Below are 25,211 nucleotides of genomic sequence, written 5' to 3' on the forward strand. Positions count from 1 at the left end.
GACATCACATGAATCATCTTTTCAAACCTGCTCACTCTAGTATTGAGGAAACTGAGGCTCAAAGTTGAAATAATTAGTCAGAGGTCATTTAGATAGTCCAAAACCTAAAACCCTGTGTCAAAATCCAGATTTTCTGACTCCAAATTCAATGTTCTTTCTAAAATTCTATGCCCCCATTCATTTAGGCTTGATGGCATGGTCATCATCATCATCATCATTACCATCACCATGACAATAACAATAATTCACATTCGGAGGGACTTTAAAGTTTACAAATTACTTTCTTTGAAAGAACCAAGAAAACCCGTGAGATAGGTCAATATCCTTATCTTACATCAGAAAAAGTTGTAGAGCTAATAGAAGTCTAAGTCAGGATTCAAATTCAAAGTTTATATCTAGATAGAACATTTATCAGATGCTCACTACATATCAAACATTGATTGAAGTGCTGGGAACACAAAGACAAGTAAGTAAGATCATGCCTGCCCTCAGGAAGCTTACATGCAACTAGGGAAGGATGATACAAAACTGTATAGGAGGCATGGTGAGGAGAAAACTGGAAATGGAAGCCCATAAGGCAAAAAAAAAAAAAAAAAAACCTCACCTAATGGAGCTAGGAACCCACAGATAGACTCCAAGCCTTCAGTTTTTTCTCTCACTCTGCCCCCCCCACTGTTTCTCATCCCATAGAGATTCTTCCAACTAAGAAGAATAGGCCCTCTCTGATAACCTGCAAAGAGAGTTTCGGGGGAAGTCACCCTGATTTCCTAATAATTGATGCCTTGGGACATCTTTGAATTGAATGCCTCTGCCCCACCTGCTCTTGGCAGGTTCTGCCAGGCTATCACAACAGCTCTTCCAAGGCCTCAGACTTGAGGAATGACCCTTTGCCAGGTGACATTCATCAAGTCGCCCCTGACCCTGAGCAAAATCACTGGGGCTTTCTCCCACAATTCACATAGCTGACCAAGAAGAGGGGTTTCTATTTAGAATTAGCCAAAAAATCATGGGGAACTCATTTGGTAAAGGGAGACCTGGACTGGGAATTGGGAGACCTGGGTTCTATTTATTATCATTACTGTTATGATAATTAAGCATATGTTGAACACCAACAACACACGGAGCATAAAATTAGACACAGTACTTGCCTAAGGGCCCCATAAGGCTAATTAAACAAGTTATACACATGCAGAGAGGGAGGGGATAGGATAGGATGTGCTGTCCTTCAGCTCTGAAGATTGTGTTGCTGACCCATCATCACTCCGCCAGTAACTTTTCCAGTTTTCACAAAAGCTATTCACACTATTTTTCTTGCCACCTCCTGTATACCCCTGCAGCACATGTCCAATGATGCCCTTGAGCTTCTCTCGGCAGCCATATGTCCCAAGGGTTGTTAGCACTGGTTCAGAGGAATAAACAGCAAAGTTTCGTTCCTCTATTCCGTCAGGGTCAGTACAGGTTGGAGCATGATACCCATGATGATTTGACCACAGATCTGCCATAAAGCCATTATTAAGAATGCAGTTCACTGGGGAAAGGGAGGCAGGTTTGTCTGATATCCAGAGTGAGAGAAAGCAGATCGATGGACAGCTCCTGAGCATCCACTGCTACTCACAAAATATTAAAGAAGCAGAGATTGTTTTGTAGAGATCTATTCAGGAGGAAGAATAGAGAATCATCTGCAAAGTCAATGAGACTTGGGCACAAGTGCTTCCCTACTATATAGGATGGCTGTGTCTGCCTCAGCAAGTGCTCTAATCAACTCAATGATAGAAATAATAATTAATAATAATAATAATAGAAAGAATTTGGACAGCATCTTAAAGTTTGAAAAATATTTTATAAATATGATTTTATTTTTATCTTTACCTTGGGAGGTAGGTATTATTATTGTTATTATTATTATTATTATTCCTATTTTATAGATGAGGAAAATGAAGTTAAGTGATTTGCTCAGGGTCCCACAGTTAGTAAATATTTGAGGTCATATTTGATTTCAGACCTTCCTAACTCCAAATCCAGCAAGTTAAGATTCTATGTTGCAGAGAAAGTAGCTACTTGTACTTTTTGAGTGAGTTTTCCCATTTGAGAGTACCCTATTCTAGTGAAATCATAGATCTGGCTATTCTATTTATAAGGAATTAACTCTCTCACTCTCATAAAACTCCTTGACTACTGTAATACATAGGTTCCAAGAGTTATCTATAGGCATTGAGAGTGAAAGTGACTCACCAATGACTCCATAGTCAAGACAGAACTTGATCTCGGGTGTTTTTAAGCCCAAGCATAAGCTTCCCTCCCACTGTTGTTTCTCAGTTCCAAAATGCTAAATTTTAAATGCTCTGTGAAAATCACATAATGTATTTCTTTGGAGTCTCTCAGACCCTTTACAAAGTGAAATGCTTGAAATGACTGTATTCATCTTATCAAATTCTAGGAGATTAGTGTGGGCTACTATCCCCTTACCCTTAGGATTCTAGACTTAGAACAAGAATTGGAACCTCAGAGAATACCCTTTCTGGTGTCTTCATCTTATAGATGAGGAAATCGAGGCATAAAGTTAAAAGACTTACCCAGAGTCATATAGCTAATTTAGTGTTGGAGGTGGGATTTGAACCCATGTCCTTTGACTCCAAATCTACAGATTTATACTTGTTTCCATACCTTCTCCATTAAATTTTCTAAAGGAACCTGGACACAGGATAAATCATGAATCATAAATCCTACTCTGTCTCCTCACTGTCCACCCCAAGTGTTCATTTTTCACTCATATCTTGCTTGTTTCATTTGAACATCTAGTTCTAATTTAAAGAATGGAAAAATTATGAGGCAGCTTAAGTCGTTCAGTGAATATAACACTAGCCCTCAAGTCAGAAGGACCTGAGTTCAAATCTGTCTCAGATACTTGATGCTTACTTAGGTGTGACCTTTGGGCAAGTCACTTAACCCCATTCATTGCCTTGCAAAAAACAAAAAATAAAGAAAAGAAATAATGGAAAAATTAGTTGCCAATCTCACCAGCAGGAACTGATTTTTTTTTCAAATTACTGACTACTAAACTCTCATACTCAAGAAGTCATTGCATCCAGTGTCCCAGGCTCAAGTTAGGTCCCATGCTTCAGAACATGATACCCTGTAAAGATAGGAAGAAATAATGTTTAGGAGAATGGGCAAAGGTATGACCATCAGACTGGATGCTGAAGAATAAGAAAATCTTGGTGATAGATGATTCATTCTTTAGTTTGCTGTGTGACTTTGAACCAGTCATTTCATTCTTTTGGTTTCCTCACCTGTGAAATGAAGGAATTGAATCCTCTAAGGACTCTTGTATCATGAACATTCAATGACTCCACCTTTCCCCACACATTTTCCCCAGTGGTAAAATGGAAAACTCATTCCATTTTAATGGAAAAAGAAAATCCACCCAGGAAAGAGCCAATGAAAAAGCTTTGACCTACTTAGAAAGCAAATATCAAGGGTGTTATTGAATACTTCAGATAACTGCCCTTTTGTGAGTTTGTGGCTGGCTAGCTTCATTGGTTAGAGTACCTCATTGACCAAGATTATTGCTTTGATTCACCTATCAAGTAATTTAGGTAGGCTCTGTTCCACAGATTGCACCTCTAATTCTATCCATCTGTCTCCTTGCCATGGATCATAAGGACTAGAAGGGTGGGCAATTTCAGTGTAAATCTGTCCTGAACACTGGAGGGAAAAAAGTCGAGTCACAGATACTTAAATCTACAGCATTATTTTAATGTACAAAAGTTATTTTTTTCATTTCATCATAACCTATTGAAGAACAAGTCAGCCAATTTTTTTTTCCAGGAAATGAATTGGATGCACTTGCTTGATTCTTGTTTCCTTGCTTAGCATTTTAACAGGACAACCAGGATTAGAATTCAGTACCCCCTAAGCACTACACATGGCAGCTTAGTCCACCAAGCCACATGGATTTCCTCCAAGTCCTGCTGAGATTTACTGTCATGACATTGATCAAACAGAGAAGGGGCAGCTGCCCACCTAAAGGGAATCCCCCTAGCCTGGCACTTTCCATATCTAACTACAGCCAGCCCTGTTGCCATTTTAATGGAAGGTAATGAGCTTCCAACAGTGTTGGGCTCTAGCCATGAAACAGCACCACCATGGTATCATCATCTCAGGCCACTGAATAGTCAAGAGTAACAGAGACGAGGGCCATGATTCCTTCCGTGGACAAGTGCCAAGGTCACCTCTCAGACTCTTGGGCATATGTTTCAAAGTCCTTTAGATTTCACCAGATTGTTCTAATAGGAACTTTATAATTGTAGCACATTAGAGCTGGGAAGGGTCTTAGACAAAAATAACATACTCATGGTCCATAAAACCCAGAGTGTCAGAAACCAGATTAAAACCTAATTGGGAAATATTTAACTAAATAAATAAAATGCAATAAAATATAAATAATGGTAATTTATATGTCAAAGCAACCTGTAGTCACAGGGATCCATTTCTATGAGTATGTTATCATTAGTGTTGTGTGTCCTTGGTTCTCAAAAAGTGATTATGACTTCTGGGACGTGATGCCATGATATGCAAGAGAATTGGATTTAAATAAGGGGGAGTGCTCAATTCAAAGTCACCAGTCTCACTTTCTCCCTGGATCTAGTGGCCAGATAAGGATTAGGATGACTAGAGATGATCCTAGATGCAGTGGGAGACTTTGGCCTTTTAAAGAGGTTGCTGTATGTCTTTCATTCTTGAAGAAGACCAGGACACTACTGTTTTTAGAGGTCATGGATTAAGAAGGACCTCAAAGATCATCTGTTCTACCCCTTCATTTTACAGATGAGAAAAGAAAGATACAAAGAAGTGACATAAGTCATAAAATGAGTAAGTAGCATAGCTAGAACTAGAATCCAGATTTCCCATGCTCCTTGCTACAATATTTCTTCAAATTCTTGATACATTCATATCTTTTTTTGGCAAATGGGGGAATTAAGGGGTAGACTTTTTCAATATACAATACCATCTGTGGTAGTTCACCAATATAAGATGAGGGGTTCTTGGGGCAAAATTTTGACCCCCATTGCCCTTGCTGTAACATTCATAGGCAACTTTGGACTAATTTTTTTCCTCCTTCTCATTAGTTTTTATGGGGTTTTTAAAAATGATAATGATAACCAGCTGTTTCTGTGTAGTCAGTTCTCTCCTTTTCCTTATCATACCAGCTGACCTAACACCCTAATGACCGCAATCAATTCCCACAGCTTTACCATCCACAAGGCTAAGTGATGAGTAGTCCCTAATGACCCATTGAGGCTTTCCATCCAGTCCATTGAGCACGGATGTCATTTTACAATTTCATTATTATAGCACTCTCTAAAGGAAATGGCAAAAAGGTACCACAGAGTGGAGTTTGAGGAGAAGGAGATGCAGAAGACCCAGATTCTAATTGTACATATGCCATTGATTTGCTTTGTAACATGGGAAAGTCACTTTCCATCCATTTGTGAGTTAACCAATGTGTTTGATGGGGATGGAAGTCCTGGCTATTCTCTCTCAGATTCACAATGTGTTTTGAGCTTTTCACAGACAAGGGCAGTGGTCAATGTACAAGTCAACAAATATTTATCAAGTCCCAATTATGTACAAAATACTGTTTTAAGCAATGGGAGAGATACAAGGATGAATAAAAATGTGTTCTCAGCCTTCAAGGAACTTGTACTGTAGTGACAGAGATACACAAATAACCATAATAGAAAATAGAATATGGGGTTTTTAAGAGGGCAGTGAAGGTGCTAAAGAGAGACAGAAATGACTTTTGGCTGAGACGACAGAGGCTATGGCATCAGAACTGAATCTCCAAGGCTGAATAGAGAAAGGGGAAGGATTCTATAATGAGAAGCATAAGCAACAGGCACTGGCAAGTATGCATTTTAGGAATATAGAAAGAAAGAAAGGTAAATTGTAATCTGATTATTAAGACTTTGAATGTAAGGATCTCCAGATTTGAGACTTTATTCAGTTTAGACTTTATTTAGTAGTCAAATCTTTTGAACATTGGAGTGAAATGATCAGAACTATCCATTAGGAAAATTAGTCTGGCAAGTAACATAGGATGGAATGGAAAATGAGAAAAAATAATAAGACCAATAAGGAAACTATCGCAATAGTCTAGGCAAGAGTTAGGGAGAATTTAGATTACTATAGAAGCAATGGAAAATCAATCAAATTTAGTACAAAAAATATGTATTGAATTCATTATATGTAGGGATTTGTGATAGATACTTTGGAGGAACAAATAAATAAATTAGTTGAGATTCCTGGCCTCACAGAGTTTGCAATCTAGTTCAGAGAAATGATATCATAATAATATATCTAATATTTATATAGTGTTTTAAGCATTGTGAAATATTATTTCACTTGATCTTGGGTGGAATGTGTTGTTATTTATTATCCCCATTTTAAAGATGAGGTAACTGATTTTAAATCACTTGCTCAGAATCACAAAGCTAATAAAGGCATAGAAGTCCTATTTGAACTCACATCTTCCTGAGTGCAGGCCCAGAATTCTTTCTATCCAATATGTTACTCTTATGTATCTCCCTACAAATATATTTAAATATACATATACACACATGTATGTGTGTGTATATATGTGTTTGTGTATTTGTGCTCAACTACTTTGTTCTTATGTATTTGTATTTTTAATAAACTAAAAATAAATTACTATTTTGAATTGCATATAATATAATATGCATTTATATAATCCTTTCAGACTTATAAAGCATATTCTTCTCAATTGTATGAGGTAACACCAGTGTTATATTGAGTTTAAATATAAGGAACCTGAGACTTAAGGAAATTTTCTGACTTTCTCAGGTTCCAGGTGAGGACAGAAACGGAAAGCCAGCTTTTAAGATTCTGAGTCTAGTGAATTTTTCACATTAAGACATTGCTTCTATTCTATATGGTCTCATTTATATAGACTACAAATAGCCATGAGGCCAAGTGCAGAGCAAATGCTCCCTAGGTGACCTTTTGCAAGTCACTAAATTTTTCTTGACCCTTAGTTTCCTGGCTGGATGGGATGGCCTCGGAGCTCCTTAATATCTCTAAATATATTATCTGAGGAGTTTTTTTTTAACCAGCTATGATTTTATTAATGTAGGGAGTTCCTGGCAAAGAATTTTCTTTATCAATGGAAAGGGGGAAGGGGAAGGGGAAGGGGAAAGGGAAAAGGAAGAGGAAAGGGGAAAGGGAAAGGAAAGGGGAAAGGGAAAGGAAAAGGAGAGGAGAGGAGAAAGGGAAAAGGGGGACAGGGAAGGGAAAGGGGAAAGGGAAGGAGGGAGGGAGGAATGAAGAAAGGAAGAAGAAAGAAATTTGCAAATGTGGTTTTTCTGTTGATTCACAGGGATTGTTATGTATGATTTATTTGAGTTGGGTGGTGTTGTACTTGACTTAGAAATTACATGTTGACTTAGAAAAGGACATATTAGCATTATCTATGTTTGAAAGCTAGGTGGCACAGCGGATAGAATTCCAGGCTGGGAGTTCCTGAGTTCAAATCTTTCCTCAGACACTTACTAGCTGTGTATCCCTGGGAAAGGCACTTAACTCTATTAGTCTTTATTTCTTCATTAGTAAAATGAGCTAGAGAAAGAAATGGCAAATTACTTAAGAATCTTTGCCAAGAAAATCTCAAATGGGGCCACAAACTGAAAAATTACTGAATGTTCTATTGCATTTGTATTTATTTTGATAAATATTTTTCAATTAAATTTCAATCTGACTCTGCCACACTTAGAAATATAGCCCATTACAGCCCATAGGAACAGCCATAAATCTACTATAACAATGTTGGCTCTTTTCAATCCTATGACACAAAGTATTTTATGAGGGAAGATAAAGAACAGGTGCTTCAAAGAGAGTGTATTGACTAGAGCCAATGACTGACCCTACATCTACTTATGTCTTGGGGTTTTGGGTGGCAGGGGGAGAAGGACTCATGTGAAAAATTGTTATTATGGTATTTTGAGCCTCAGTGGAGATTGGAAAGAAAATTTCTAAGTAGATGATGCTAAACCCATTGAGGATGTTCAGTAGTTGTTTGAGGTATGTATTTGTACTTTTGGTATTTTCATTCAGAAAGAGCCCTGGCCTGGAGGTCAGGATATCTCAGCTAACTGGACATTATGACATTGAGCATGGCTCTTCTGCTGGCTAGGATTCTTTTTTTTTTTCATTCCTATAAAATGAGGACATTCTACTAAATGGCAATGTAGTACAATAGGAAGATTGCTGACTGTATTGGAAATCAGAGGAGCCAGGTTTCAGTCACAGGTATTAGCTAGCTGACTGGGTGACTCTGTACAAGTCATTTCCCTTCTTGTCTTTCCTTTGAGCCTTGGTTTTGATGACCTTCCCACTCTAAATTCTATGACTCTGAGCCTTTGAGCCTGGATGACTAGGAGAATGATGGTTTCATTAACAGAAACAGAAGGCAAAGATGTCTGGTAGCCAGTTTGAAATACAAGTCTGAAGCTTGGGGCCAGGTAGTGGATCTTAGGTGTTGTCAACACAAAGGTAATAGAAGGCAGAGAGGTGGTGGGACAAGACCCCTATAAATACCCTAAATGTGACAACTGTAGCCCAAGGCAGGGAAAAGTAGAATATCCACATCCCTGCTCTGACAATAGGGAAAATGAGGCTGTGAATCAGGAAATGGATCCCTTGGGGCTATGGGCTGAATCTATAACAGCACTAGGATTAATCACTTGAGTCATTATTTCCATTACCATAATGCACTCTGAAAAGCACCTTGTTCTTCCAAAGTATGAAAGTAACTGCATCTGTTTAGGAATGGGGTAGGTCTGGAAGCCATATTTCTCTGGTCACTTGACTGGAATGTGTATTGTGCTAGGATCTAAAAGGCTATTCTGATGCATGTGTATGTGTGTGTATGTGTGTGCATGTGCTCATGTGTGCTCTCCTGTGGTTTGTATCCATCTGGGTAACAAATGGATTTCCATGTGCTTCTGTCAAAGACTGGAATGCACATATCTATGACTTCAATTGGACTGTACCTTGTGTACTTACAGATGTCTCTGGCATGTAGTTCATGGACATGGTGTTCCATGTGTGATTCATCAATATAGGTGTTTGTGCAGACAGTGTGACTGTGGGGATGCAGATGCTGGCTTCATATCATAATAATGTGCAGAGTTTTATACTTAAAGGTAACAATTCTGACTCATTATCAAGAACACTTGCAGATGGAGCTTTCTTCCCAAGAGGGAGGGTGAGTCATGCTGAGGTAGGCACACCTGGTATCAATGGTAGCCAAAGGCATTCTTGTTAGGATTAGTTAGGGGTGCAGGCCAAATAAGCAGTTATAACCTTGGCCCATTAGTGCTATGCCATTATTGGAATAAAGAGGTCCCATAGCTCTTACAATGAGTATCTGTGTTACCTTGAGCAAGTCACTTTTATCCTCTGGAACTCAATTAGGGAAGTCAGGTGGCACTGTGGACTCAGGAAACCTCAGTTAAATCCGGTCTCAGATATTTGTTAGCTGTGTGACTCTGGGCAAGTCATTCAGTCCTGTTTGCCTCAGTTTCCTCATCTGTCAAATGAGCTGGAGTAGGAAATGGCAAAGTATTATTTTTGCCAAGAAAAGCCCAAATAGGGTTATGAAAGTCAGACACAATTTAAATGATGGGAAAAAATGAGGGAGATAGACTAGGTGGTTTCTATTATGCTCCTCCAGTTCAAAATCTCTGTTCCTGTTACAAAAGAGAAATCAATCAATAAGCATTAATTGAATACTAATATATACCAGGTGTTAGTATTAGTGTTAGTGTGTGAGCCCCTGGGAATAAGAAGAAAAACAATACATTCCCTGCTCTCCCAGAGCTTACAGTCTAGTCAGAGAAGGCAACAGATTCCTCTACAGTTACACAGAAGATTAAAACTAAAGATGTGGAAGGTTAGGAAAGGCTTAATAGAGGAGATTGTGTTTGACTTCCTTGAAGGAAACCATGAATTCTGTGAGATATAGATGGAGGCAAAAATAGGAATTCTGTGTATGAGGGACAGTAGGAAGGCCCTTGCAACCAAGCCACAGTGTATGTGAAGCCTATGGGCATATTCAGTGAAATACAAAGAGGAAAAAGAATTAAGCACAAAGAAGATAAAGAATTAACTAGTAAGCATTTATTAAGCCCCTGTCATGAACCACTAAAGACTAAGAATACAAAGACAAAAGTGAAACAATCTATATCCTCAAAGAGTTTATAGTCAAAGAGTATTTAAATAGCTGTCAATGGATAGATAAATAAATGAATGGATGGATAAATGGATGGATAAATGAATAGGTAGACTTCTTTCTAAAATAAAACATTCAAAGCAGAATTTAAAGTAAAAAGAACAATCTTGGTTCCAAAGAATTGGTATGAGAATGTGGAGTCATAGATGTAGAACATTGTATGTGTTATCAAACTTTTTTCAATATATTAATTGGTATTCAGCAATTTTTCTCTTTTAAAAAAATCCTTTCTTATAAGGTACAGATGCTGGGAAGCAAGATGGGCAGGGATAATCAAAACATCTAGATGATATAAAACCAAAAGATTTTAATCCATTATTTAGAAAAATATGTCTGAAGCCAGACTTTTAATTGGTGTCAGGGCTAGGAGTCAAGTCTACTTCTTTCAACTCTAAACAGTGGCCTTTCCATCCTGTCCCCTAACTATAAATGGAACTTTGAAACATGAGAGATTATAAGATATGACTGCTTATGCCATCAGTAGTGGTGCTGTTGATATCCCTAAATTGTCTGTGTATGAGCAACATGCCAGTGTGTGTGTGTGTGTGTGTGTGTGTGTGTGTGTGAGAGAGAGAGAGAGAGAGAGAGAGAGTCCCCCAGACTCCCATTATGTACCTCAGATCCCTTTGAAACACTTCCCTTCATTATGTACCCTCAGAAAAATCATCTCTTTCCCCAACAGAGTGGCGACAAGGAAGTGGGGCTAGGATGATCTTACAGGATGAAGACATCACCACCAAGATTGAGAATGATTGGAAGAGACTCAACACTTTGGCCCATTACCAGGTAAGGAGGAAGAGAAGAGTTCAATTGATTCAAGAGGCACCATGGTGGAACCTATCAAGATATCCAGTAGAGATTAGACATATAGTTAGCAGCACCTGTCCTGGTCTTGAGAATTCCCTTTTCTGGTACTCTTTCTTAGTGATCATAGGAGTTCTCCCAAAGAAGCCTAGGCCTCAAGAATCAGACTTCCAAAAATCAGGTTCTTGAGTTCTCTGCAGAGTCTGGGTTGGGAGCCCAAAAGAAGTACTAAATCTATTCAATAATCAAACTGGATCTGGAGATTTTAGGCAGAAGTGGCTATCTTGGAATACAGTAACAAAAGATGTTACAGCAAGGTACCAGTCTCAGATGGCATGAGCAGAGAATAGCAATCTAGGGCTCTCTCTTAAAAGGGGTAAACCTCAGCAATTTCTGAATGAAAAATTCTGATTCTACTGGACACAGATTTAAAGGTGAAGGAACATCAAAGGCTCTTTAGTCCAGTCCTGCCAGAAAGATTAAAATAACTCACCCAAGGTCACAGTAAGTAGAAGAATCAGGATTTGAACTCAGATCCTGTGACCTCTGAGTTCATGTAGTCTAAGTCTCTCATTTTACATAGGCAGAAACTGATTAAAATCTTACAGATAGTGAATAGCAGAGTTTGGACTCAGACCAGATCCCTTTTGAGTCCAAAATGTAGTGCTCCTTCCATTATTCCATATTACTTCCAAAAGTTATCACTGTCCGTTACTCAAAGTGCATCTTCATCTTAATTTGAGAGAGACAGTGAAAAGAGAAATGATTTTGGAGTCCCAGAACAGGATTTCTATCACAGATCTTTCAGTTATTAACTGTGTGACCTCTGATAAGTCACTGGGCCTCTTTTATCTCATTTGTAAAATGAAGAGGAGGTACAGCTAATTGTTTCAATGAATAGCATGCTGAGCCTGGAATTAGGAAGACTTGTCTTTGTGAGTTCAAATATGGCCTCAGACACTTATCTGTGTGACCCTGGATGAGTCACTTAACCCTGTTTGCCTCAGTTTCCTCATCTATAAAATGAGTTGGAGAAGGAAATGGCAAATCACTCCAGTATCTCTGCCAAGAAAATCCCAAATGGGGTCACAGAGAATCAACCATCACTGAAAAACAACTAAACAAAATGAAGGGTGTTGACTAGAGGGTTTCACTTCAAAACTGTGATCCTGATTCTCCCCAATGTAGTGAATAAGAAAACTACCCATTCTCTAAAGTCCCTCCCAGTTCTGTTGTCTATGATCCCATTCAACTTGGTTTCATGGCATGGCTGCCATTTCCATTCCAGTCTAATCAAGCACCTTTCCCCTTTAGGTACCAGATGGCTCAGTAGTAGCTTTAGTCTCCAAGCAAGTCACAGCCTATAATGCAGTGAATAACTCCACTGTCTCCAGGACGTCAGCAAGTAAATACGGTAAGGGCTCATCATCCCCAGGAGGTGAGACTGCTTCCCTGAGCACGGGTTGTCATGAAGACAGCACGGCTCCAATGTGACTGGCAGATCCAAGGCCCCCAGAACTAGAGACCTCAAGCTGAGCCATTCAGTCTGGCTACTGAAGAACAGGAACATAATTACTGGGTGCAGTCAGTAACTCTTAGGAGGAGGCAGGAGACCTAGCAGGCACTTCCATCCAAGAAAATCAAGAGTAATTGTGGGTGAAGCCAGACAATGAGGAGAAATATTGTGGAGGGATGAAGAGGAGGAATGAGGAGAAAGGATAATGGGGTGTTTTAAAGAAGAATAGAGCCCTCCACTTTTTGTTCAGGGATACAATTAATTGCTCTTGAGGCATTCATGATCTCATCAGAGATTCTGAACATAGAGAAATTAAATTTGAAAAGTCTTATGAAATGAGTGAGAAAAATACACAGCCTACATAGGCATGGAGTAGGAGAAAGATGTGGGTCTGAATCTTGGCTCAGCCACGGAATTTGGCTATGTGTTCTTAAGCAAGTCAGTCAACTAGTCAATCAATAGGCATTTATTAGAATTCTTACCATGTGCCAAGTAAGGGCTGTGGTAAGCATTGGGGAAACAGAAATAGGCAAAAACTCATGTTTTGATGGAGGAGACAACACCAAAACTACTATATATGAAATATACCTAATATATAATAACTATATAAGTCATATAGTAACTATGTGTATATATATATATATATATATATATATGACACTTACCCTCCTCATCTCTAAAATAGAAGCTTCCATGACCTTATATCAAGAGATTCCAGCAATGCAATGACATATATATGCAAAAATATTTTGCAATGAAAAAGCAAGAGAAAAGCAATTGTTGTTGAGTTGCTGTTGTTAAGTACTAAGAAGGCATGGAATAATGGAGTACAATGAATATGACCAAGTAATATTACTCTAGGGAACCTAAGGGAGTATATTTCAAATCATTCCTTAAAGTAGGTGAAGGACATGAGATGATAAAGAGACAGATGGAGGGAAGGTAATAAACAAACACAGAGGGAGTATTCAAGAAATGTTTCTTAAATGCTCACTAAGTTTCAAACTAGATGCCATATGGATAAAGGACTTCTGAGGTATGAAGGATATAGCCTTAAAGGACTCGGGTCAGCTAGGTGGTACAATAGTTAGACTGTTTGACCTAGAGTTAGGAAGACTCATCTTTCTGAAATGAAATCTGGCCTCAGACACATATCCTGGGCAAGCTACTTAACCTTGTTGCCTCAGTTTACTCATCTGGCAAATGACCTGGAGAAGGAAATGACAAATCACTTCAAGATCTTTAGCAAGAAAACCCCAAATGGTGTCACAAAAAGTTGGACTTGACTAAAACAACAGAAGAACAACAAAGGGGTCATAAGATGAGCCAAAATAATATTGAAAAAGAACAAGGATAAATGCAAAGAGACAGGACCCAGGATTATAAAAGTTATAGGGGGTTGTACCCTCAGAATTTCTAGCAGATTATAGGCAATAGCAGAATTAACACACACACTACAAAGTAAGAAATGATGAAACTAGAGAGCGGCAGCAAAGAAGTCTCATAAGTTTGAGGTGTTTTTGTTGTCAGAAAATATGATCCGGTACACAGGGAGCCCTGACAGCCTCCGTTCCCGCACACCCATGATCACACCTGATCTGGAAAGTGGGGTCAAGATGTGGCATCTCGTGAAGAATCATGAGCATGGGGATCAAAAGGAGGGCGACCGGGGAAGCAAGATGGTGTCTGAAATCTACCTAACCCGGTTACTGGCCACCAAGGTATGGAGACTAGGGGCTGGGGTGAACCAAAGAAGGTGTCTTCTCTTTATGTTGAGATCACTGTAACCCTATATCTCTGGACACACACACACACACACACACACACACACAAACACACATACTTATGTCTCCTACATATCCTTCAGCTTTACCCTAGAGAAGCAAATGGCAATCAATCTCAGATGTCCCTATTAGGGGAAATATTTTTCCTCTCATTTACTTATTATGACCACAGTCAAGTCATTTCACAACCATGAACCTCAGTTTTCTCATCTGTAAAAAAGGGAATAAATGATATTTGAAGGGCTGGAGTTCAGTGGAAGGAGCCCTGGATTTGGAGTCAGAGGGCCAACGTTCAAATCCTGGCTCTTCTACAAGTCACTTAACTTCCCCAGTCTTCACTTTCACAAGTTTAAAATGAAGAGGTTCAATTAGATGATTTTTTGAAATTCATTCTAAATCTATGATCCCTTAACTCAACTTGAACTTCATTGTTTTAAGTAAAGTATCTGTAAATGTCTGAAGTACAATAGAAATGTGCATTGTTATTACTACTGGTCTTGATTGGCTTTTCCTATTAGCCTGAATCAAATTAATCAAATTAATGAATCAAATCAATTAAATCAAATTGAACTGAATCAAAATCCAGGTTCTTCAGGCCTATACTGAGCTCCTGAGGCTGACTCTGCACTCACTTGTTCAATAGACTGGCTGGTTATATCATGGAATGAAAAAAAAAACAACCAAACCCCCCCCCCAACAAATATTCATTAGCAAGTGTAAATAATGCCCAAATTAAACCAGCAAATTGTGTTTGTCTATTCTGACCAAAGGAGTTATTCATTAGAATTTGAGAAAAATACATGAATAACACCAATTCCATTGTGGATCTAGGGAGATTCATTTATGTCCCAACACTAGTGTTTTAAAACCAGTCCACATGCAACCTGTGAAGATAAACCCCAGGGATAAGATGTTCTGAGTCCTCCAAAGGGATAGGTGAAAAGAAACATCAGCTTGGGGTCCAAGCCATTCTCCCTTTCTATCCAATTTTGCCCCAATACCTTAAGATTTATGCAACCATGCCTACTCCCTTCATCTATTTATCTATTCAGTCTTGTTACTTGTTTTTCTTCAGAGCTCCTTGGATATAATCATGTTGACATTTGTTTCTCCTCTCTTCCCTTTTCCTCACCCCTGTTCCAACAGGGCACTTTGCAGAAGTTTGTGGATGACCTCTTTGAGACCATCTTCAGCACTGCTCATAGGGGATCTGCCTTGCCCCTTGCAATCAAGTACATGTTTGACTTCCTGGATGAACAGGCAGACAAGCATGGCATCCATGATCCCCATGTCCGGCACACCTGGAAGAGCAATTGGTGAGTGAACAGAGTGAACAGGAGAGTCTGAGAAGATTGCTCAACTGATTGTCAATCAGAGCCCCAAAGGTGCCAACCAGATGGGCTGAGGACCAACTACACTGTCTTCATCCTCATGGATAGGTCTCTCTCTCTCTCTCTGTTTCTGTCTTTCTCCCTCTATAGTGCCTTTTCTGCTCTTTTTTTCTCATATCGTCACATCCATTTCCTCATTCCCTAAATGTAATAATTCACAATTGTCCATCCAAGAATCTATTTTCTTCCCTTCCCTCAAGTCCTATCTTGAAATAGAAGTCTACTAATTACCTTAAGGTTTTTAAAGATACCCAGACCTAAGCAATACTGCGTATGCCTCCATTACCTTGCCCTGTCTTTCCTTTGAAAAGATATCAACCCTTTAAGTCTGTGCACCATCTTTGTATCAGATTTAGACTCTGAGGGCATGTGACTGACTATATAATGCATGCCATATAGTATGTATCATAAGGCTATTATAATTCAGGAAATATTTAATATGAAGAACAGAGATGGTAGATATTCAGGCAAACACAGTAAAATCTACTCTAATGGTTCTTGTTTCTAGTTCAAGGAGTCCTTATTTGGTCAGTTAGGCCAGGCCTTCCCTAAAAGATGACTTCATGGCTTTACATCATAGAGACTATGATGGAGAAAATTTGTAGCAGATGAGAACAGTCTAAATTTCTTAGAGAGGTCAAGGAAAACTGAGAAGAGGCCATTAGAAATCATACTTTGAAGGATATTGGTATTCTTCAAGGGTACACTTTTAATGGTAGTGAGGGCACTGTACTCATTGAGAAAATGGAGGTAGACCATTTATAAGAAGTTGAACAGTGAAAAGAAGGATGGGGAGGAAATTAAGGTACAGGATCAAGTCAAGAAATTTCAAGGTAAGGAAAACTCAATTCATGTTTATAGACAAGGGGAAAGGAATGAGTAGTGAAGAAGTGATTGAAGATATTCCTACATTGTCAAAAACTGGTCCAGTATAAATGTTTGTTAAATAAATGAATGTTGCTATAGAGGAGAGGAATGATTAGAAGATCAAGACCCTAGAAGAGGTGGGAAAGGATGGGATTGAAAATACAGGTGGCTCACTAGGTAAGGTGGAGGAAATAATTCTGAAATGAAGGGGGTATTAAAATAGAAGTTATCAATAAGAAAAGCCTCTAAAAGAAAAAATAGAGGTGATAGGGTTAAACATTAGAAAAGAGGAGTAACTTCTCCATTGAATGAAGGTTTGAGAGGATGCAGATGAAAGGAGACAAATGCTTTTGAGGTGAAAAACGGAAAGAAGCATAGAATTGATCAAAGAAGAAGCTTGAGTGAGAAAAATTTAACACTCTCTCTAAAAGTAAATCTAAAGTATTCTTGTTCTCCAAACCCCACTTTCTAGCAGTAAAAACAAAGGTGAATATGAGTAAGGAGTGCTGGAATTGGGGGCAAGAAAAGTGGAGAATATTAGGAGCAAATACTATAGGAATCAATAAGAAAGAAGAAAAAAATTGCCAAGCAACAACAGGGGTCCTGAGGGGGGTCATGATTCATGAGTTTGTAATAGTGCAAGTCAGTCACAATTTCCTGATTTTTTTCCAGTAATGCTCTGACACCAGGGACATTGAACGAAGCAAAAAAGATCAGAGTCGCTGATTTTTTGGTGGTTCAAAATGATGCAAAAAGTAGGCCTAGATGGCATTCAGATGTGAAAAAGTTGATGATAAGGGGGGTGTAGATAGAAAATAACAAATTCAATATTTTAGCAGTGAAGAAGTGCCAATGATAAGTAATGAAATTCAGGTTATGACCATGGAGAAAGAAGTCTAAAAGAAGGCTAAGTACTATTAGAGCAAACTGTTTAATGGATCATAAACTTATTTTTTTGTTTATAAGAAAGTGAGAAGGAAATGGGGTAACAAGGAAATTCCTAAGTGTGATGCTAAAATCAAAGAGTAAGGTGGCAGTGAATCTAAAAAGACCATAGGTTATAGAAAAGGTAGTGTAATTAAATGTCATTAGATTGTAAATAAAATTCATTGGCATAATGGAAGTCACTTAGTATATCTAAATGTGGCACAGGAGGATGGAGCTGATGAAAAAGTGGACTTGGGATGAGCCTGGGTTCAATAAGTATTATGTGCCTGGGGACCTGCAGGAAGGGCTGATAGGGGAGCAAGATAGTGTCTGAAATCTACCCAATTCAGTTACTGGTCACTGGAGGGTGGCACTAAAATAGGCGGAAGATCATGTCTTCTCTTTAAGAAGAAAAAGAAGTTGAAGAAGTTATAGATAATATAGGAGAAAGAAGGAGAGTCATGGTGTCAGTTGGAAAATTTCAGGTTTAAATTAAGGTGATCAGATGAAGAATCTGTTGAGAATGAGTAGAATTGATGCACACATGAAAAGAGGTCCTATAAGGTATAGTGGGAATTATAAATTAAGTGGTATATTTGAGAAGAGTGAAGGAAGGGGAGAGTAGGGATGTATTATAATGAAAATATAGTGGGACAGGAGCAGCTAGGTGGTACATTGGATAGAACATTGGTCCTAGAGTCAGGAGGACCTGAATTCAAATCCAGCCTCAGACACTTAATAATTAACTACCTGTATGACCTTGGGCAAGTCACTTAACCCCATTGCCTTGCAAAAAAAATTAGATAGATATTATATATATGTGTGTGTGTGTGTATATATATATGTGTGTGTGTGTGTGTGTGTGTGTGTGTGTGTGTGTGTGTGTGTGTATATACAGAGAGGGGGGATAGCATAAGAGGAGAGGTTCAGGTAGGAGCATCAGGTATGGAAAATAGAGATAAGTGAGGCAGATATGGTTGGGAAAGCAGAGGAAGATGCATGATTGCCTCAGCAGGAAGAGAGAAGCATTGCTATTAGAGGAAGTCAGAAGGTAAGAGAGAGGGACAAACATTTATGCTCTATCAGGTACTGACAATGTATGAACATCTTCGATCACTCCTTTGCCACTGTATCCTTTCCCCATATCTTTAAACATGAATTGAGTTTTTCTTACCTTCAAATGCTTGACTTGATCCCGATGCTGTTTTTACCCCATCCTTCCTTTCACTGCTCAACTTCTTAAAAATAGTCTACCTCTATTTTCTCACTGACTACAATGTCCCCACCATTCTACCGGAACCATATTCTTGAAGAAAACCAATGTCCTTCTAAGTATCATTTCTAATGACCTTTTCTAAATTCTCTCTAAACTGCAAAAACTCCTCCCTACAAAGCACTGGTGAGGTTGCAGGGTCTTCTATAGAGTGAGCAGAGTCTACTTGATCAAGGAAGTCCGGTACAGCCATGAATCCTACCTCTCATGGTGCTGTTTATTGTCGTTCAGGAGTGTCCAACTTTTTGTTAGCCTATTTATGATTTTCTTGGCAAATTGACTTTTTCTTAGCCAGTTCATTTGACAGGTAAAGAAACTGAGGCAAATGAGCTTCAGAGACTTGTCCAGGGTTATGTAGCTGAAACCAATTTGAACTCAGGTCTTCTTGACATCAGGAGCAGAGCTCTATCCACTGCCCTGAGTAGTTGCCGTTAGAACCAAACACCTTCTTTCTTCTGCTCATACATAGTTTTGTAATAGTTGGCACAATCCTTAAAGACTTCTCTAGAACAAAGCCTTTTGAAAATTGAATTTCCTGTTTATTTCCTTGCTGGAAGCCTTTTACAGACTTGCTATTTTCCCTAGGCCTGAGGCAAGGCTGTATCTAACTCATTCCAGGTGACTTTCTTTTCCCCCACCCCATGATCCTCCTTAGGGATCTGAAAATGTGTAAAATTGATGCGGGGTCCTCTGAGTTCTGAGAAGCACTGGACCATAGCATAGGGAAAACTGGGCTTGGAGTCAGATTCTCTTTCTGATGCATCTTGGCCTAAGAGAAGTTTAATTAACTCCCTGTAGGCAACTCTCTAAGACTGCCAGTTGCAGGGAAGGTACCCAATCTGTGTGGAAAATATACGTTTCCTCATCTGGAAATTCCCTTTACCAGTGAAATCCCAAGCAAGTATAGGTCTGTATTCTAGATTCTGTATTCTATGTTCTGAGTTCTAGGTTTGTGAAGAAAGTGGTTTGCAACTCAAATGGCATGGTATAAATGTGATTTTTTTTCTTATTATTATCACTTCTTTAACTCTGTTCTTAGAGTCCTTTTAGACCTTCTTGCTTGCTGAAATCCATTTAAATTACACACACCCAAAATGTCTTGCTGAGTAAGACCAAGATCAATTCAAATCAGTGTTTAATTCAGTGAAACAAGTATGTGTCCTAAAGTATGTATCCTGAGGTACTGGGGATAGAAAGAAAAAAAATTAAAACTTCTCTCAAGGGCATTCTACTAGGATTCTTTTTTGTCTCTGCCTGAAGCACCAAAAGCCATAGTGAGGGGAGAATGTGGCTGCCCCATCTAAGCCCCAACATCTGAACTAAGGGATAGCCCAACTGCGCAGGCCTAGCATACCTCAATAACCTATTATGGATCACTTCTAAAAGTCAGTTTGGCATAACCCACATACAGAAAATCTAGATTCAAACCCAACCTCTGATCCAAAAAAGCAGGGTGACCTTGGGCTAGATACTTACCTATTAATATCCTAGGCAACTCTCTAAAGACAATCAGTAACAGAATATTGCTAGGGCTTTTGTGGATAGATGGATTTTCCTCACCAAGAACTCACCTTTGCAATCAGGTTCTAGGTCTGCCAAATAGCTTTACCTAAACTTTTTGAAATATTTTCATTCTGTACCTGTTTAGATAAACTCAATTTTAGGCACAATTGAATAGATGATAATAGCCCAGTCTTTGGGAAGAAGGGAAAAGTTCTCACAAAAAATATCAATAGTCCAGATTGAGGCCCCAGAGAGTACACAGGGTAATCCCCCCACCCCCATCCAGTGTGAGAATGTCTGGGTTATCTATTCAAAAGGACCCTTTCCCTGTCTCAGATTACTTATTGTCCTGGATGGAGAGGGTTGCAGGAGGGCAGAACAGTCTGGGAATTATGATGTCTGCATATTGACAGAATTCATTTCCTCTGATTGAAATGAGATCTTTTTTTATTCCTTTCCCAACCCTACAATTCACCCCCTCAGCCTGCTCCCCCTTTCACATCCCCCTACCTTTTTTCTTTTAAATAAACCTCCTGCTCATTTAGTCTGAGTGGCTGCAATCAGCCAGAGATTAGTGCCTCCACTAATGTTAATAATATGCTAATGTTTCATTAGGCAGGAGCCCCTGGTACCGGTGGCTCCCTTGTTTGATTTGTCTGTCAGCAAAACTGATTTAAAAAGAAGAGAGGCAGGAAATACCACCACCATGTCCTGCACACCAATACAAAGTGACCCCTCATCGATCAGTGCAGCAAAGAACCAAATACCAGAATCCCTAACTCTTCTTAGATGGTCTTTGATCTGTCCAATAGCAGAAACTGAAAGGGAATTTTATTCACAAGAAATCCAAAACCATTCTCATCTCATCTTCTTTCATAATAGGATGAGTGTGGTACTTAATATATACTTGTTGATTTGGATTGATGAGGAAGATAGTGATATCTTAATATCAAGTGATCAAGAGAAAAGTTCTGAATGATCTATCTGACACTCAACTATCACTCTGAATGCTTACAGAAATTTTCCATATTTCACAAACATTTTCATGGGCCACTATGGCCACTGCTACTTCCATTCCTTAGACATTTCCCCTTTAAACAGGCTTAGAATGGGTATATTTGAATGTCACTGGTCAGGTCCCTTAGAGATCAGGCAGATACTAGGCATTTTACAAATATTTAGAACTATAGACATAGAATTTTACAGTTGGAATGGACCTTAGAGAAGCTGATTGATTGATTGATTGATAATCCCATGTCAATGTTGTTTTCCTGCATTTATAGCATTTGTTATATGTGTGCTGAGTGTTGAACGGGCTGCTGAGAGACACAAAAGAATAGAGACACATCACATTTGTTGAGTTGAATTGAATTCAGGGAGTTTAAGTTCCAAGACCAAACACATAAAAAGATCATTGTTATTACCAACCGTGAGAATAACAACCTAGACAACAAGGCAAAGGAAAAAACATCCAAAACCAGTATAGAGTCCTGCTGTGGATATAGTGAATTTTCCCAGCCCTGAGGCCTCAGTACTTTTATGATCTATCAATAGCTGCCCTACAGAACAGAAGGAAGTAACGTTACTGTGGCAAAGGGAGAAAGGCAACTAAGAGAAAAGCAGGTGGATAGTATAGTACCATCCCAACTCTCTCCCCTGGGTCTCAGAAGGCCAGAAAAAAGGGACCAATATTTAGTAATTATAGGGAGAGCTTTCTTAAGGTGTCTTCTTGAGCAACCAGAAACTGCTTTGGATGCAATGAAATGGCTTCCCAAGAGCTGTTTGGATCTTTTGGAAATTGGAATTCAACCATCTTTAGAAATTTAGTCATACTGTATTATCATCCACCATTCATTTAGTGAACCCCAAGTCTTAGATTAGGGATAAAAAAGGAACCAGTCCTTGCCTTCAATGGACTTACATTCTATTAAGCAAACAACATGCATACATATAAGTCATTACAAATATATGTGTGTGTATACATAGATAGATAGATAGATAGATAGATAGATAGATAAAGTAATGGGGTGTGAGGGTGCAATTAGAATCAGGAAAAACTAAAAATGTTTTTATCTAGAAGACTGTGCTTGAGCTGAATCTTGAAGGAGACAATAAATGGGATTTTAAGAGATTGGAGCGAAGAAACAGTGCATTTAAAACATGAGGAAAATAGTATGAAGACAGGAAAAGGAATATCATGTATGAGAAATATAAGATAAAGTCCATGTGTTTGGAAAGCTTACAGTCCACTGGAGGAGATAGAAAATTTATGCACATAAATTATTTTTACATCTATACACGTATAATGTGTGCAAATATTCATAACTATATATATTAAAGGCCATCTGATATTGATCTCTGGGTTTGAAGTCAGCGGATTTGGGTTCAAACCTTGGTTCTGAAAAAATGGGTTGTTAGGAAGATAGTAGGTTATTCTTGAACTTGAGATCTGCAGACAAAGGCCAGATGACTTTTTTTAAAGATATACTTGGTCAGGTAGGGTCTGGACAAGATTGTTTCTTAGATCTTTTCCAATTCAAAGCAACATGTATCCCATATTGTGATTGCTATCTAAGAGTTTGAAGAAGAGAGAAATCAGATATGGGGGGGGGGGTCACAGAGAGTGACATGCAGTGGACTTCAATCATCCAACAAGCATCCATTAAGTGGCCTTGGGGAAGTACAAAGAATGAAGCAGTCCCTACTATTCACAAGGAATTTGCATTCTTCCTAAAGTGTTTTTTATTTCTGGTCCAGGCTATCTGTTGTTTTAACATTTCAATAGTCTGTGACTCTTCATGAACTCATAGAACTCCTTTCTAACCCCCATCACTCAGACCATTTATCAAACATTGAAGTGCCCTTAAGGAATAGGATGACTTGATTATGCAGTAAACCTTCACAAGTCTCTTAAATTCATACAAAAGAGAAGCCTCTTCAAACTCTGAGTTTTGCTTTCACCACATACACACACACACACACACACACACACACACTTTCCCAGATTACTCACCTTTACACACACACACACACACACACACACACACACACACACAAAACACGTGTTGTTCCATGAGTCCTACTGGTAAATGCAATAAACTATCACTTTTCTCTCCCTATTAAACTTTATTTAATATGAGGGTCAAAGAAAAGATAGTTGATGCTAAGAAGTGTAAAATGGAAGTGATTGGGTGCCCACCTACCCTCTGGCAGATCATTGAAGGAGAAAGAGAGAAGATGGGGGGGGGAATCTAGTGAATCCACCTTCTTCCCAACCTCAGCATCTTATCTTTTCTCCCAATCCAGGGCTAATAGTCATCCCTATCCCCCTTCCTTCTTCTCTCCTCACAGTTTGCCACTGAGGTTCTGGGTCAACATGATCAAGAACCCCCAGTTTGTATTTGACATTCACAAGAACAGCATCACTGACGCCTGCCTCTCTGTGGTGGCTCAGACCTTCATGGATTCCTGTTCCACGTCAGAACACCGCCTGGGCAAGGACTCCCCATCCAATAAATTGCTCTATGCCAAGGATATCCCCAGTTATAAGAACTGGGTAGAGAGGTGAGTGCTGTGAGTGGAGAGATCAAAATGAGGATGCTTCCTTGGGAATATTTCATTTCATTGGATCAGATAAGAAACCTATTACAAACTGGTAGCTAGAATTTCTATAGAACTTTAAGTCTGTTAAGTATTCTACCAATATTAGCTCATTTGGTCCTCACAACAACTCTGATAAATGCATACTATCATTATCCTAATTCTAGAGATGAGGAAACTGAGGCTGAGTGACTTGTTAAGTGACTTGTCCAAAGTCACACAGCTAATATGTATCTGAGACCAGATTTGAAATCAGGATTTGTGAGTAATTTGTCCAAGTTCACATAGTTAATATGTCTCTGAGGTCAAATTTGAAATCAGGTCTTCCTTATTCTGGGTCCAGTGCTTTATCCACTGGGCACTTTCAGAGGCTCTCTAGAATTTCAAACTGTGGTAAGAGGAGGGAAAAAATAGCTAAATCCAAATGGGGACCCTCCCTGAAGTTCAATGATTAAAATGTTTATATAAGATACAGAAAGTTAGAAGATGGTTATGTAATCTTTTATAGCTCCCTCCCACTCATGTATTATCAGCACACATATTCTACTCTACCATCCTCCTAATTCTGCCCCATGTGAATTGTGAAGCTTCAGGTGAGGAACTCCTCCTGTAAATAATTTGAGGCCTTCTCTCCCAGATCTTTGAGAGAGGCATAGGCTATCAAGTTGTTTTGTGTTTCAGTTTCAGTACACTTTGGGCTACTTTTCTATATCTCTGAACAAATCCTTGGGTCACATCATGATAATAGCAATATATTGACCACCGAAGCACTGGCATCCACTTTGGGTCATTTTCAATAGTATTTTGTAGTGATCCATCCACCACCGAAGCACTGGCATCCACTTTGGGTCATTTTCAATAGTACTTTGTAGTGATCCATCTACATTCAAACACACAGCTCCATGTTGTGACATCTGTGAAACAGTTGACTTTACCCACCCCCAAATCCCATCTACATCCTATAGACTTGTAGAATAGGACTTTGCTTAGGATGAGGCCAAAATCTGAATGAAAACCGAGTCTTTAATCTTAGAACCATCTCTTGCCAAATCTAATAGAGCCTGTCCTAATTAATTTAAATCTTGCAACAACTCCATGAAATAGAATTGAACCAGAGCTATAATTATCATTTGGGGTCAAGCTCAGGAAAGCTTCACAAAATGTGCCCTCAAATTAACTTCTAAAGACAAATTCATTGCCAGGTGGAGGGTGAGAGAGATTGATACTCTAAGACAAG

General features: G+C 38.9%; 1 protein-coding gene across 2 annotated transcripts in view; it reads left to right on the top strand.

The window, feature by feature from the left end:
• Positions 1–25,211, top strand: part of PLXNA4 (plexin A4) — a 610,123-nt gene that overhangs the window by 561,047 nt on the left and 23,865 nt on the right. For both annotated transcript variants that reach the window (XM_074193668.1, XM_074193667.1), the window contains 5 exons: positions 10,992–11,095; positions 12,428–12,527; positions 14,160–14,350; positions 15,560–15,729; positions 23,726–23,938. In XM_074193668.1, coding sequence (XP_074049769.1) covers positions 10,992–11,095; positions 12,428–12,527; positions 14,160–14,350; positions 15,560–15,729; positions 23,726–23,938 — 778 coding nt within the window. The remainder of the gene's footprint in view (positions 1–10,991; positions 11,096–12,427; positions 12,528–14,159; positions 14,351–15,559; positions 15,730–23,725; positions 23,939–25,211) is intronic.

Source organism: Macrotis lagotis, chromosome 7 (assembly GCF_037893015.1).
Source record: "Macrotis lagotis isolate mMagLag1 chromosome 7, bilby.v1.9.chrom.fasta, whole genome shotgun sequence".
Lineage (NCBI taxonomy): Eukaryota > Metazoa > Chordata > Mammalia > Peramelemorphia > Peramelidae > Macrotis > Macrotis lagotis.